A 16,442-nucleotide genomic window follows, 5' to 3' on the forward strand; every position below is an offset into this window, starting at 1 on the left:
TAGTAACTAAGGCTTAGAAGTATTCAATCTTTTAGAATGGAGGGAAAAACTACACAAATGCCAGGAAGCCACCAAATAATTGGTGTCTGTGTCGGAAGGCTGAGGCAAGAGGAATGGGGCATGGCCTTCTGGGAACTCCTAGAAGGTCAGGTCTGGCACCTAGGCCTGAGGTCCTGCACTCCTGGCCCCAGTCCACAATCATGCCATAATAAATCTGCAAGGCTTTAAAAGCTACTATAAGACATTGTTTCTGCTGTAACAAACATGGCAACCTTTATCGGATTTCACCATGGTAACTATCCTATGTTTCTTCAGGACAAATCAAGTTTTCTTCCACGCCATACACCCAAAGAAAGAAGATGGGACTTTTCATTCAGAAAAATAAAGAGACGCAAATGGAAGCTGTGGTAAAGGCAAGGTTGTATATATGCTGCAAACCCACAAGAGCAGGAAAAAAAAGCACAGGATGTGGCATTGGTCACAACCACAGTTTTCCTTTTTAAACAACAAAAGACTTCTAGCCACAAACGTATGGATGAAAGCATGCAGGCAATGTTTAGTAAAGTCACCAAAGATCAGGTTTTCATTGGCTGTGGATGAACCTTCTGCTCCCTTGGCTTTTCCTATGTCTAGGAAAACCACAACAAATTATCAAGGTGAATTTGTTTACCCAGAAATTACAAGGAAAAGACAGAGATTTATCACTACCATAAAGGAGCGGAACTGAGTAAAAATAACTGATTTATTCACACATTTAAGGGAGCATCTGGAAATTAAGGCCAAGGGAAACAAAATAGAATGCCTGAAAAAAGAACAATCTATTGTTGTATTCACAAGAATAGCAGATTCTACAGGGTTTATTGAAATTTATACTGTGTTCCTACTGATGTTATAGTACCATTTCATGATAGTTCAACTGGACATTGGACAATTTTTTAAAGGCAAAAATGATCCTGTAAAGTAAAACAATTGCATTTCTGCAATAGTTGATCTACATTTTTACAGAAGTTCTTCAGAACTTTACATTTTTCATGTGCGGTGCAGCCCTATGTAGGTTTACTCAGAAATAAGTCTAATTCGCCTCAGTGCGGCTTACTCTGAGGTGCCCAGGCACTAAATAGTTATCTACCCACCCTTCTTAACAGGAAACTGGTCTACATATCTTACTGTTCTAGGTGCACCAGCCTCTAGCTTTAAATAATGGCCAGTGCAGTGATTCATATATGTTCATGCATGTGTGGACAGAAACGAGACTGGCTGCTCCTGCTGAGCTAAATACAATGAAAAACCATGGGTTACAAGTGTGGGTTGCACCTCCCACACGTGGACATCATAGACAACCACCTAGACACGCTGTCTTTGGGTTATTTAACTCAGCAGGAGTGGGCTGGAATCAGCACTCGCTGGCTCCTGCTTGATATGCAAACCGGATCAAAGAGTTAATTTTTTATGGATAAAGGAAGAAGTGATTCACAACCATGTTTCTTCTCAATGTAAAAAAAACAAATCAGAAACTTTTGACAGAGTGAAAGTTTTATAGGAGCCATTTTTTATCAACTTCCCTTTGGAGATTTTTTTTAAAAAATTATTAAAGGGGATTTTAAGATGTTATGAGAAGGGGTGCAAAAATCTAGACACCCAGTCAAAACTGGTGCCTTAAGGCTATAACTTTCAAGTAAGCTTGGTCCATGGCACTTGTCAGTTAAGCATTGCATGAGTGATGGCACATGTGGGGGGAACAAATTCAAATACACCTAGAACCTGTGTCCTCTCATTGCTGAGCTTGTGTTCCCCACTCATCAATCTGGCTCACAGACAATCTTACTGGCTGCTAAAAACAGAAAAGGGGGAGATCTGGCATCTCTGTTTATTTTCTTCTGTGAAGTTGTTGGGCCTATTGAAGATGTATTATGAATCTGAACATGTGTTTGATTATAATTTGTAGCAGTTCATGTGACTGTGTCAGGGGAGGGGGAAATGTCCAATAAAGTATTTCCTAATCTAGCAGCCTCTTGGACATGAATTCTAGGGCAGTGTTAATTATGTCTGGTGATCTGCTCAGATTCAGTGGGATTTGAATTATTGTGCAGCTTGCATTAAATGCATTTTTCTGAACCATGTCACTGACATGGTTCAGAAAAATGCATTTAATACAAGCTGAATATTATTGCTAAATATGGATTTTTATTTCAAGCATGGTCTTGGCCTGTGCTTGATATGTTGCTAAATAAATGTACAATAATGTTGCAAACATGCTGCAGAAATGGCAAAAGACATGTCAGGTTAAAATGTTGCAATAAATAAATAAAAAATGGAGATGTAGCATTACTAAATATTTTACTGTATCCAATTACAGGTAAATGCCATGGTAGGTTGGCTAAAGGACAAGGGAAAACATAAATATGCTAGTCTTATCTTAAAGATTCAAATTCACAAGGATCAAGATGGATATTTAAACTGATCAAAAGAGGAAGTTGAACTTCAGTTTGATCTATTAACTGCAAGAATGTTAATAGCACACAACTGGAATGTGAACACTTTACTTTCAGTACATAAATGTTGGTATGTAAATGGATACTTGAAATTGATGTAGTATCTGAGAGAAAAGAGCATTTAAATATTTTAGGTGATCAAAAATATTACAAAATACCAGCGAAAGCTTTATGGGAAGTATGGGTTTAGCTGGATAAATATTACTTTAAAAGGATGGATGGTAGAATTTTGGTAGCAAAGCTTTTTTAAAAAAACAAAACACAGTGTTAGTTATGGGTGTGTGTGTGTGTGTGTGTGTGTGTGTGTGTTTGTAATTTAGCAACAAAATTATGCAAAGTAAAAAAAATCACACCATTCAAAAAGTACGTAAGCATGCACATATTATACAGGTCATAGAATTCAGCATTTATTGGTTCTTATTTTTTATATAAAGAATGGCATATATATATCACCCTTCATAAAACGCAGAACAGTTATCAGATTAAGGGACAAAATGAATTTGCTTCAGATAATACATTAACTTAAGAAATGGATCATAAGATATAGTTCTTCATCCTTCTTATTCTTCACATCCAGTGATTTCCTCTGCTTCAATGGGTTTCTTGGATATTTATTTATTCCATGAAAAACTTATGCCACACAATCAAGCCTCCTCCATTAGGTGCTTCCAACTACCCATTATGTCCTGCCCTGACCTTGCCAGGATCTTGGTTCATTTGCTAGAACAAACCCATGCTGTGGGGAAAGGGGCTATAGACAGATAGACAGATATTTCTTGTAGGGATTCTGTAGCAAGGTATCAAGGGAGATTCTAAGTTTCTGGGTTTGAGTTCTGCTGGAGAGTTTTTCTAGCATCAGATTTTTAAAAAATAATGGAGGAAGATACACGTTCACAGAGATAGGCATAATACGCAAGAATAAAAATGCCACGTTCAGAAAAGTACTCAGAGTGACAGACGCTGGAAACCAACAGTAGATGACCGGCTCCATGCCTTGCTTCGGAGTTTCCAGAGGCAGCTGGCTGATAGGATGGAAGCAAAATGGTGGACTAGATGAATTTTGCTGGAATCAAGTTCTTAATACTTCTTTTCTGGTCTTGAGCCATACACCACACTCTTCATGTCCCATATGTCTTAATTCAATTGTAAATCCTTAGCTGCTTAGAAATGGAGCTGTATGTACTCCTGTACAATAGAAGTTGGTATTGAGCATCAGCTAAACTTCACACTCGAAACTGCACTATAATTTGCAGCACATTCCTACCAAAGCACACTCTGCAGATATATTACTTAAATTTCCCTGAATTCATCGCTATTGCGGAGTAATAGGCCAAAGGGGAATGAATAGAAAACTCAAACAGGAATTTGCACATACATAAGAAGAAACGACCACAGAATGTTGTCTATTCCATAAGGCAATACAAGTTTCAAGATTTGTTTAGATTTTGTTCCTACCCTGTCAAAACAGTTCAGATCACGTTACAATATATATTTTATCTAATGTTGTTCTTGATAGCTTAGCAGGGAATTTAAATTTGATCTGCCAGTGTCTGAAGCACAATGGCTTAGCCACAAACCTGGGTCACATTTAGAGTAGCCCCATGAAATCAACGAGACATAAGTCAGTCATGACTAAGCTAAGTCCCATTGATTTCAATAGATCTATTGTAAGAATGGCTCCCATTGATTTCAATAGATCTATTGTAAGAATGGCTAAGTCTGCAACCAACTGATTATGAGTTCAGGAAATATGAGTTAGTTAGTTATTTACAGTACTTAGGCTTAAGGATTTTGCCAGCTCCTGTTGTTTTACATTTTAGTTCCTTTCAGAGAAACGGCATTTGTGCATTATGTTACTTCATTATTTAATAGGTATTAACATTTTCGATCACAGTAATACCTTTATGGATTCCTTTTTTTGACGGGGAGGGGAGAGAATTTCAATAGTCAGATTCTCTAGCAGCCACACACTCTCTGTATATAATTTGCATACAACAGTGTTATGAGTTTCAATGAATTAGTGACATGGGCATGATACAACTGATGTCACTATAGCGCTCCTTAGTCACTGCTCTTTAAAGGTTGGTCATGAGCGTTGAAGACGGTCCTATGAAGTCTGTTGTCTCAGATCCACTGCTGGAGAAAACTGGGATTCAGAAGGAACACTTGTGAGAGGTTGGTTGCAAGTCTTACTGGAAATCAGATATCCTCATCACCACGTTTTCAGCAGTGCAAGGGATTCACGTTATCGCTATGTGCAGTTTGCAAACCTGGAAGTATTTATTTTAAGGGTAACCCCATGACTCAACTTCTTGCTGTGGTAGTGCTTGCTTTTGAAACAGATACATACAATGTTTTACACCTTTAAATTAGTGCTATGTATTAGTGCTATGTACTCTCATTCTATCACAGACTTATGAACATACTCACGTAGGAAAGTAAGTGCAACTGAACTATTTATCTCTCACTATTATTTAAGCTATACTTATTAACGTAAGTACAATATTTAATTACCAGGTATATTTTACCATTACATGACCCAATCCTCCAAAATAGTTTTCCACACCTGACCAAAAGTAACCACAACCTTGGCCACTGTGCTACATTTCAGTGAAGATCTTCTTTTTAAAACACAAAATATGCCATCATGGGCTGACAAGAGATTAAATATACCTCAAGAAGTCTCAACCAGGCACAAACAGAAAGTATGGAAATTCTTATTGTACTTCTAATAGAACCTTCAAACATGCACCTTTTGGTATACTATTTTTATCTCGTTAAGGCAATTAGAATCGTTTACAAAACAGGCATCAGATCATGCACTCATGAGGTCTAGAGACAGACCACTTGCCTTGGAAATTAGTTCGTCATGATTGGCCAGATGGGCTCTGCAGTGGATACAGCTGTAGGTTCGGTGACAATTTGGCAGGTAAGCCTGGAACGTTTTGGATTTTGTCATTTTTACCATCTCTGTTGCTGGTTCCTCACTCTGATCAGGGCTGGCACTTGAAGAATTACAACTTTGCTGAACTTGCTGACAAAAGAAACACTGGAAAATACACGCAAAAGCCGTTGTTGTTCTGGAGTGTGTGTGGCACTTTCCACACAGACGCCACAGAAGAAACAGTTAGAACCTGCAACAAAAGAAAGAAAACATGTAAGTCACTCCAAGTACTTTTACAGTACACATTTCCAATCAAACATTCATATGTCAATCTTCGGATACAATTACAATAAAATGTTCACTTTTGCTACAAGCCTTGCCCACACTTGATAGGAAGCTTTCACTTTCGTTTGTTATTAGTGTTGAGACTGAGTCCTAAAGAGTGGTTAATTTTAGCTATAGTTTGTTGAAATAAGCCAGCTTCATAATCCATAGTTTGAATTTGGCTTGTTTCAAATAAGCCATAGATAAGATTACCCACAGTTTGTGGGTTCAGATGAAATGACAAGCTGTGGTTAATCAAAAATGGAAAATGAAAGCTTCTGATTTCCTGACAGCCACACCGGAGGAAAGGGGTGGGTTGAGAAACCAGGCTTCCCCTGCCCTCGCCCATCTGCAGCAAAAATCAGAATGGCATGAGGGTAGTAGCATGACAGCAATGGCAGCTGAAAACACTAGACCACAACAGAAAGCGAATTATTTCTGCTGCAGCAGAATTTGGGGGGATCTTGACCATTTTATGAGGGTTCACCTCTTTTCTGAGGGAGGCACAACTGGTGATGTTGGTGCCTCCTGGTTGTCAGAGTTCCTGGTCTGAGCTAAACTCACTGGAGTAATATTGCTACAGCTATATCTTATATATTACAAGCTCAATTAGGTTCAACATGTTTATAATCACAACACTAAAATCAAGCAAGCTTTCTTCCATTACAACCACCCATATTGTGCTCACTATGGCGGATAATACAAATACTTTATACCTGAAAGTATGAGAGAACAACTTACAAAATCTTTTATTTTTTTTATCCTAAATTGTTAGTCCAAGAAAGAACTATTTCATAATTAGCCCTGTTTTGTAACAGTTCCATTGCTCACATGATTCAACCTGAGTTAGCATTTACAGTTTCCTAGCCTTATAAATTAATTTTGAACATTAAGGAGTTTACCATTTAAATTCCCCTTGCATTTATTGGAGGTTTTGTCCTACAGTTGAGACCTTCCTCTTGCTTCCTTTGCTAGCTCAGTTGATGATGCCCCTCTTGGTACTTTATTAATTTCTCTTTATTAAAAAGAGGATCTAAATGCTTCCCTGCCTTTATCCATCCCCAGTTCAAGAACTCCCTTGCCAGGTAAACTGTTGGCTTTTTAAGAATTGCACATTTTGAAATGGGGGCGGGGAGCATATACTTTGAACAAATAAATTTAAATGTGCTTCTTTAACTTTCAGCTTAATTAGTATAATTATTTATGATGAAGAAGAGTAAAACTTTCCAGAATTCAGTAACAAATGCACTAGCCCAATTCAGACATCATGCCAAACCACACTTTAATAAAGTTTAACTATGGTTAGGCATGATGTCTGAAATGACAAACCATGGTTTGCCATAAGCAGGCAAACCAGAATCAGAAACTTTGGTTTTAAGTGGGGTTGCAAGCTATAGTTTGCACTGATTATGGTTTGATGTCAGGTCAGAGAATAGACAAACCATAGTTTAGAAGTGTCATACACTTTCTAGAGGCTGCTGCACTATAGAGATGGGAAGGTGGGTGTTGAGAGGATAAAAGACAACAACTGACAAACTGATCTTAACCACTGTGTGCTGAATGTTTGGAAGGTCAAACCAGGGTTTGGTTTCTATACTCTGCTTGGTGCAAAACATGATTATTCAATAGTAGTGGCTGCTGAATAAATTCCCATAAGATAATTGGTAGAATGGAAGGGAGAGAAAGATAAATAACTGTATTTTAGTTATTTAGCTAACTGTATTTTAGTTTCAGATTTAAAGTTTAATGGTGGGGTTTGCACAATAGAAGCTATACAAGTGAGGCCTTCAAGAAAACATTTCAGTGTGAAATATTTAAATTGTTATTCAGGCTTCCAGCCAGCCATATCCTCTTCCAGGATATTTTGTTCCCCCTAACCCCTCAACAACCAATATTCCATGTTCACAAAGTGTCTTCAGACCTTACTGAGCTGTATTTAGGTTCCCTCCTGCACAGGGTTTTCTTTCCAAATGTGGTTTATGCTTCTCCAAGCTTTTACTACTAGATGAGTGGAGAGGTGCAGCCGAGCAACAACTAATCTGAAGTGGATCAGAAAAGATTTTCTCCCAAGGACTCAAAATCTATAGATACGGACTTGATAGGCAATTTGCTGAATTTTGACCAGCATTTTGCAGTTTTAGTACATATGTATTCATTTTTGTTATACATTGTTTGGCAATATATTTGGAGTCTGTGTTTTTTGAATATTCTCTTGCTTCTTATGAGGACAGCTGATGCAGTTGAGGCACATTAATTTTGGGGACTTGCTATACATGCAAGATTGCATGAACCATGTCCAGCTATCTTTAAATTCTATAAATTCTTTCAATTTCTCCATCCCAAAGGAATCCCACAGCCATCCAGTATGAACGCAAACCCAGAAATAGAAGCTTACAGCCCAATCTAATATAAATTTTCTCAGAAGTGAATCCTAAGAAGTTTAATGGGGTTTACTCATGTAAGTGCACTTAAGACTGCAACTACTAGGCAACTCTAAATACCCTCCATTTGTTCTTGATTTGCCTACATAATTTGCTTTCATACAATAATTGGATGAATAAAAATATTGGATGTCTATTTTGCTAATATGAAAACTTTCCCTGAGAATATCTGAACCAAAAGCACAATTTATCTTGGCAGCCTTTCCTTTAAAGTAGGATCAGCAATGGCAGACAACTTCCCCCAAAAGACAGCTTGCCTTCAACTGCTGATCTTTCCCTGCAGTGCATAATTACAGGGGAGTATTTTTGTATATTTTAGAGTGCACTCTCACTGGATGCAGGGGGCATAATGAGGTTTGGCCAGAGCTCTATGTGGACTGAACAGATAGAGCGAGCTTGACTTGGAATCTTCTGTCGTATGCATGCATTCCTCAGCAGAAAGTCAATGTGAAAAGAATTCATTGCAAGTTTGAACAGCACAGCTTTCAAGGGAGGAAAGGGCCACTTTTTTCCTTTCCCACTCTCTGGAACCCACACCCGCTGCTATATAGCAATAAAACACTCAGGTTCAGGGCTTGATGCTAGCCCCAAACCTCAGTCCTTTAGCATTATATCAGGTTTGGGTAGGAGGTATATGTAGATATACTGGTAGATCTCTTGGTCTACCAGGATTTTTGACTTCCAACTGTTTAACAATATCCACAACAAAATTACTCCCCTTCCATCCTAAATTATACAGATTAAATGAAGAAAGCGTAGGATAATCAGGAGTGGATTTTTATGCGGAAGGATTGTGGGTTCCATTCAGTTCTGGCATTCAGCTCAGAATTATTTAATTCTAAATGTATGTCTTTAGCACCAGGCTCCAATTGCTGGATCTCAGGGTTCTAATTCTAAGCATTACAAAAGCCAGGCTTCTAGAGACAAGTAGAGATATACAGAACAAAAGGGTATCACAAGGATTGCCCAGGGAATACTTTACCCTGCTGATCTATTTTGAGGCAAGGACACTTCAAGATTAGAGCATGTTTCCTGCCAAGGCTATAGACCGGCCTATTAAGAGTACCCTCGTGGGTTGTATGGTTAGGGTGGTCAAGAAGGCATTTGCATGTCTCTAGAATGCCCAGGCTTTACATATTACAGCAGGGAATCTCCTTTAATTATATTACAGTAGAGGACACAGGTCAATGAATGTCAATTTCAATAAAGGCATATAGCTTAGCATACTAAAATCAAGATTTTAGTATCAGGAAAAACTTCCTGACTGTTAGAACCGTATGACAATGGAACCAATGACCTAGGGAGGTGGTGGGCTCTCCCACTCTAGAGGTATTCAAGAGACAGCTGGACAGCCCTCTGTCAGGTATGCTTTAAGGTGGATTTCTTCATTGAGCACGGGGTTGGACTCGATGGCCTTATAGGCCCCTTCCAACTATGCTATTCTATGATTCTATAAGGTCCTCTTGCTCCTAGCTGCCATGAGCCATGTGCCCATGCATCATTTTGCTGAACAAAGAAAATATTAGACAAGGTGATGCCAGAAAAAATACAAAACACAAACTACACATGTACAAAAAGCTATGTCTGAGCTCCTCAGTAAAAACATTTAAAAACAAAAACAAACATAAGTTCCCCCTTCCTGTTCCTTTTGACAATAGCATTTTTTTTAAAAAAAAAAATCATCTCCTATCATTCTAAATAATACTGCTGTAAAATTCTGGTATTTTAACCTCAGTGGCAAAAAGGTTCAAAAATCAAAGGAACAGGTGTTTTTTTTAAAAAAAAATATCTTGATGTTTAAGACACAGTTTTCATTTACATTATGCTATTTACAAACTGCTGATTGCTGCTGTCCATTTCACGTATCCCTGCCACTTGAAAAGACCAAATGGGCCCCCCAATTTTATCAGATGCACAAATAAATATGATTCTCATGTGATCTTACAATTTATACACTGAATGTACGCAATGATAGCTCTTCTGTCCACCAGCATGACATCATTTTAAGAAAGGCATAATCTTGGTAGTCAAGCAGCAGCCAATCTTAAACATAGTGGGCTGTCCTTACTCTGTACCCGGATGTATAAACAAATACTTAAGCATGTTAGCTGCAATAGAACAAGATCTGCATACACCAGATCTACAGAATATGAAGCTCGTCACTGACCAACAGTTAACAGCATATTTCAACAATGCAAGCAACAGGTCATTTGAATTTACAGTATAGTAGTAGCCATTTCTATTTCATACATTACATTTATAGATGTCCCCTACTATTACAGCCCTTATGTTCATAGTGCTTTCCTGTCTTGGGCCTTCCCATGAGATCAGTTAACTGTAAAGAACCATTTAGAACCACTAGCATTCCAGACTATATATCACATGTATACATATTCAAGATATTTTTAACGTATAAAAATAGACAGATTTGCTCTAGATACTGCACACCCAGACCACAAAACAATAGTCAACTGCTTCATTTGATTTCCCCCAAACAATCTTCCTCCTGCCCCCCTTTATTTTTATTTGCCAATCTTCATCTGAAGAGGGGAAACAATAGTTAGGTTCCTTGAGTGGGGGGGGGTGAGTTTTCATTGTGAAAAAGAGAAGGAAGCACATTGCAAGATGCAGTTTTCGAAAAATAAACAAGCACCTTCAGCCACTTTGGAGAATACAGCATCTGGGGGAGGGAAGATGAACGTGCACCAGCAGAGTCCCGGACAGTCTCCCCGCTAACAAAATCAGCAGCCAGCTCTTGCCATAGCCAGTCCATAGGGATTAGATAAAAAAAAAACCCACCAATAATTGGCTGGAAACAGCTGTCTTCCTGATACTGTTTACAAACAGCTTCTAAAAAAGCTCAGTAGGGTTGGATCTAGCTTGCAGGGAGCCACGCTTGCCTTGGCCTGCCTTCTAGTTCGGATGGAAAGTGGGGGGGAAACTGCAAGGGGAGGGAAAGGGTGCGTTTCCATTTTTCCCGTCCATCTACTCGAGCTAGAAAATATTATGTAAAGCCTCCCACAACCACAACCAGTACTCCAATCAGCATGGGAAAGAAAGATATCAACCAAAACGAAAGGTCTCGCACTGCAAAAGCCTCAAAGACTGACGGAAAAAAGAGCAAACAAGCTTGCAGTTAAAAGCAAAGCAAAACAGAACAGATCTTCTCCTGTAGCTGAAGCTACATGAAATTCCCTTACCTCTGGGGCTGATTTGTTTGAGCCACTGAGTAGCAGACTCCAACACAGCACGAATTTGGACAACGGGCGGCACGTATAGACAACCTGCGCCTCAGCGTGATCGTCATAGGAAAATGTGCAAATCTGAGCAGCAGGCAAAACGCCACCCACCCTGCACCCTGTTTCCAAACCAACGAAGAAGACCTTGCATTGAAAGAGAGTCACCAAACCGACTCAGAGATGTTTACTGTTCTACTGCCCCAGATAAAAGACTCAAGAACTGCCTGCATCTCACAGGGATGCCAAGAATGGGATAAACATACTATCCTTGTGCTGCACAGCCCTAAAGGATGGGGGGTGGCAAGTAGTGGGGGGTGGGGAGAGGAAAAGGCAATTGCATTCCCTCTATACACCAACACTTATAATAGATTAGAGAATTGAACAGACTGGGTCAAGTTCTCACTCCCTTCCAAGTACCATGCTAGTGTAATAAAAACACCATACAACACAATTATTTTCTAACCCTCCCCCACCCCCACATAAACCCCCTTCATGGAAACAATGGTGACCATGTTACGCTGCAAAAGCAAAGCCTCCCCGCTCTCCCGTCCCAGATTGTTCAAATAAGGGATAAGAAAAGAGGTGAGAATAACAGGTAGAACGTGTATGTGCAAAGTCTGCTTAAATTTGAAACAAGCAAGCTCTAGAGCATACAAAGCAATACGTGTGCTGCAGAGGGCTTTTCCATCCTGGCTTACGTACCACCACCACCCCCTTATTAAAGAACAGGACTTCCAAAGGAGAGAATTTGGTAACACTGAGTCCCTGTATCTAATACTCTGAAAAACCTTCACTAAGGGTGCAAACCCAAAATCCTTCTGCTATACACAACAGCAAAACAACTATTATTTTCCTACACACGTGGGAGATTTCTTTTCTTTAGTTCAGGATTTATTTACTGCTTAATTGCAAGCCCTTCTAAAGGAAGCAGGACCCATATATACCACTAAAATATATTTTAGCTCAGGAAATAAGATGGGATACAAACAGTACAATTAATTATTAAATTACTCAATTTTGGTGGGGACCAACACTGCCCAACCAGTGCCAGTAATTTTTTAAAAAACTTAAGCTGCTCTGTACTTCTGTATTATTTTCATAGTAGTTTTGCCTGTAAACTACTTGTTATCTAAACTTTATCTGTTGTGCATCTGCTGTCCTGTCCTTTTATATTGCTGTTCACTATCATACTCAAGGGAACTTACTTCTCAGTATGCATGCATAAGATTGTGCTGTTAATGGGCAGGATCCCATCAATTTTAATGGGTCTGTTCTAAGTAGATGAAGCCTGGTTCCATTCCACTGTGTAGAGCTGTCCTTAACTGCCCTGGACTGTTTATGTTAAGGTGGGATACAAAGATTTAAGAAATAATATTAATAATAATAAATAGGAATGGGTGAGATTGCTATGAGCTGCACAGAAGTTAAGCATATATTTGGGAGGGCGGGGGATTAAACTATACCCAATAAAATAATTCTTTGGGTGTGGTGGGGCAAACAATGCCCTACTACTATGCCTACCCCAACCTGGTGCCTTCCAGATGTGCTGGACAACAATTCCCAGCATCCACCACCTCTCCTGAGAAGTAAGCCCCATTGAGTTCAATGGAACTTACTCACAGGTAAGAGCGCAGGTGTGGTGAGGTCAACCTTCTCCAATTCAGTGCCCTCCAGGTGTTTTGGGACTACAACTCCCAGCCCTCCTGACCATTGGCTACGCTGGCTGGGGACGATGGGGCTTGCAGTCCAACACATCTAGCGGGAACCCAGTGGGGGCAGGCTGCTCTACCACCATCAACAAGCAGGTGAGAATTGGCAACAGTCCGACTCAACTTCATCCTCCCCCCCTCCTCAAAAGAGAGTCACGTGTTTGGGGGGGGAGAGGAGGAAAAGCCGTGACCAATCACAACCTACACACACACACACACACACACAGCAGGTCAAAAACCAAACTGCCCCCTCGTTCTATGGACGACCCTTCCCAGAAGTTCACAACCGTCCGTTGTGTGGGGAAAGAATGAAAGGAAAGAAGGGGGGCGCTCAGTTGTGGGGACGGGGTCCCCGCGCGCACCCCTTCCTTTCTTCCCACCAACTGACAAGGGGGGGAGAGAGAGAGTACAAGTCGGTTAAGGAGGCGGGGGGGGGGGGCGGCGGCGGACGAACAGGGCTACCTACTGTGGTGGTGCTGAGGCGTGGAGGGGGGGGCGCAGTCCTCCTTCCCACACGCCCCCACTCTAGAAAAGGCGGCGGCGGGGGGAGGTCGCGCGTCGTCGTCGTCGTCCTCGTCTCTTCTACGAGCAGCGGCCACGACCCAAGCGGAGGCAGGGAGCAGGTCGTGCGGCCTTTTGGGGGGAGGGCGGATGATGGGGGTCATAGAGACCGCCAGCCGCCGCCGCCGAGCCGCTTTCTCCTCTTCTCCTCAGGGCCGAGAAGCCACCGAGTCATCCTGCTGCTTAATTCGTTGTCGTGTTGTTGTGTGTGTGGGGGGGGTGTCTTCTTCTTCTTCCCGTCCCCCCCTCCTCCTCCCCCCCCTTCCAACGACCACCTCAGACACACACGCGCGCGCGCGCTGCTTATGCCGCCGCTGCCCGGCTCGGCTTTGTTTTGCTTGGGCTCGTTTCTTTCCCCTCCCCCCTCTTTCTTTTCCACGCCCCCTCCCAAAGGCTCGCGCGCACTCCGGCCGGCGCGCACGCGCGCTGGGGAGCGAGGTCCGTTGGCTGCCGTTAGAGGCAGAAAAAACCGTCGCCGAAAGTGGCCGTTGCCCGCCGACGCTCCGAGCCAATCACAGCGCATAGCGGACCAGCTTTCCCCGCCCCTCCTCCTCCTCCCTCGCCACCTGGGTCTCTTGAGTAGGGTGACCCTATGAAAAGGAGGACAGGGCTCCTGTATCTTTAACAGTTGCATAGAAAAGGGAATTTCAGCAGGTGTCATTTGTATATATGGAGAACCTGGTGAAGTTCCCTCTTCATCACCACAGCTAAAGCTGCAGGTGCCCTGCCCTCTTTTAAATCTGGTCACAGTATAGCTCCTGCAGCTTTAACTGTTGTGATGAAGAGGAAATTTCACCAGGTGCAACATGCATACAAATGACACCTGCTGAAATTCCCTTTTCTATGCAACTGTTAAAGATACAGGAGCCCTGTCCTCCTTTTCACCCTACTCTTGAGAAGATTCTGGACTGCAAATCCCATCATCCTTATCTATTAACCATGGTAGCAGGGTCTGATGGGAGTTGTACGTTGCAAGCGCGGATGGGCAACCTGGTGCCCTCCTGATGTTTGGTGGACTACAACCCGCCATCGGCCCTGCTGGCTGGGGATGATGGGAGTGGTAGTCCAAAAATCATCTGGATGATGCTTGTCCCTGTGGTAGAGGGACCACGGTTGGGGAAGGCACGAACAAAGCTCCTTTAAAAAAATAAATAAAAAAAAAGCAGACACATTGTATTTATTGTAAAGAGTGAAAGAGAGAAAAGATGCTAACATTGGCAAGGGTGAGGAATTTGTGGCCCTTGAGAGGTTGTTGGACTGCAGTTCCATCATCCCTCACCCCTTGGCTATGCTGGTGGGAGCTGATGGGAGTTGCAGTCTAACAACGTTTGGAGCAGCCTTCCCCAGTTAATGGTGCCCTCCCGACATTTTGGACTTAAATTTCCTTCAGCCCCAACCAACATGGCCAATGGGCAAGAACACTGGGAGTTGTAGTCCCAAATACCTGGAGGGCACCACGCTGGAGAAGGCCGACTGAAAAAAATTGCATGACGCCTTTAAGGCGGTGGTGGTGGTGGTACCTCTCTGGACGTGGTTCCCAAAAATTGATAGAAACCAAAGTAAAACAAACAACCTTACAAAGTCACTCCTCAATTAAACCCAGGTAAAGAAGAGATATACTATTCCATCAAATACAAAGCTCCCATAAATCTTTAAACAACCCTCACATACAGATGAAGACTGCAATCCTGCATGAGCATTTCTTTGAGAGTAAATGGCGGCGTTGACGAGGATGGGACTTCCGAATAATTCACGCCTAGGATTGCACTGCAACTTCTCTTATAGGATTCACCTCACAATATATAGTATATATATATGCCATTTCCCTCTTCCCTGCCCCACAAAAGAAATGAACAAAACAGCTAAGTACATGAGAGACAATTTCCAGATGAAGAGGCACGCTAGTCTGTTGCATTCCACACATAATGAACACGCCAGACTCTTCGTTTGGCCCACGAAAGCTAATGTGATGATACATTTGGGGCGGAACAATCTAAGCAAGGGGGGGCCTGGGGCACCTTTACCTGGCTTTTGAGCCTTTGTGATCTTTGTTCTTTGGAATCCCACATGCTCCCCCCCCCATTGAAACTATAGCTGAGGGGGCACTTCTGGGATCCGCCATGGTTTGGGGCCTACCACCGGTGGTAGATCTTTACCAGGGGAGTTTCGCACAGTACTATAAATGGGGCAGACTATCCCCCCACCCCACAAATTCCTCTCTGACAGCAGAGGGGCACCTCTGCCCTACCCTTTCTCCCATTGGCTAGCAGATCTGGAAGGCTGCATTGTACCATACATCTTTACAGTGCCACAAGACTCTTTTTTTTTTTATACATGAGTTAGTTCAAGAGGAAATATCATGGCAGTCATATAATATGTATCTATCTATAAATAATATGTGTGTGTGTGTTGGTTGTGCTTACTCAAAGGTGTTCATGTGTGTTGATTCTCTTTGTATGTATTTGTATATATGTGAGTGTATTAAAAATAAAATACATGTATTTGTGAGTGTTTGAACTTTTTATATAGGAAATTGTATATGTGAAATGCTCGCATCTTATACATAAATGTTTACTTGGGCTCTCCCCAGCTATGAGCTATCGAAACAGGTGCAGAGAGATAAATAGAGATAAATCTATTGATCCATACAAACTTCTGACTATTCTTAAAATCCAGAGGAAGTTCCAGAGCCGTATTCAACTAGCAAGCTCATCCGAGCAAGTCCTGAAGAATATTTCTACTAAAATAGACAATTCGTTCTTCTTTTTCCTTCCCAGTCATAGCTGGAGCTC

At 41.5% G+C, this 16,442-nt stretch overlaps 1 protein-coding gene across 9 annotated transcripts in view; it reads right to left on the reverse strand.

The window, feature by feature from the left end:
• YPEL1 (yippee like 1) overlaps nucleotides 1-13,864 on the reverse strand; it is a 120,403-nt gene extending 106,539 nt beyond the window's left edge. For all 9 annotated transcript variants that reach the window (XR_010026271.1, XR_010026267.1, XR_010026266.1 and 6 more), the window contains exons 1-2: nucleotides 13,556-13,864; nucleotides 5,344-5,626 (exon numbers count right to left, since the gene is read on the reverse strand). Coding sequence is in view for 1 of the 9 variants with exons in the window: in XM_063143719.1 (XP_062999789.1) it covers nucleotides 5,344-5,460 (117 nt within the window). In the remaining 8 variants the exon portion in view is untranslated. The remainder of the gene's footprint in view (nucleotides 1-5,343; nucleotides 5,627-13,555) is intronic.
• Nucleotides 13,865-16,442: the final 2,578 nt, after the last annotated feature.

The sequence above is a fragment of the Elgaria multicarinata genome, chromosome 18 (assembly GCF_023053635.1).
Source record: "Elgaria multicarinata webbii isolate HBS135686 ecotype San Diego chromosome 18, rElgMul1.1.pri, whole genome shotgun sequence".
In the NCBI taxonomy this organism is placed as follows: domain Eukaryota; kingdom Metazoa; phylum Chordata; class Lepidosauria; order Squamata; family Anguidae; genus Elgaria; species Elgaria multicarinata.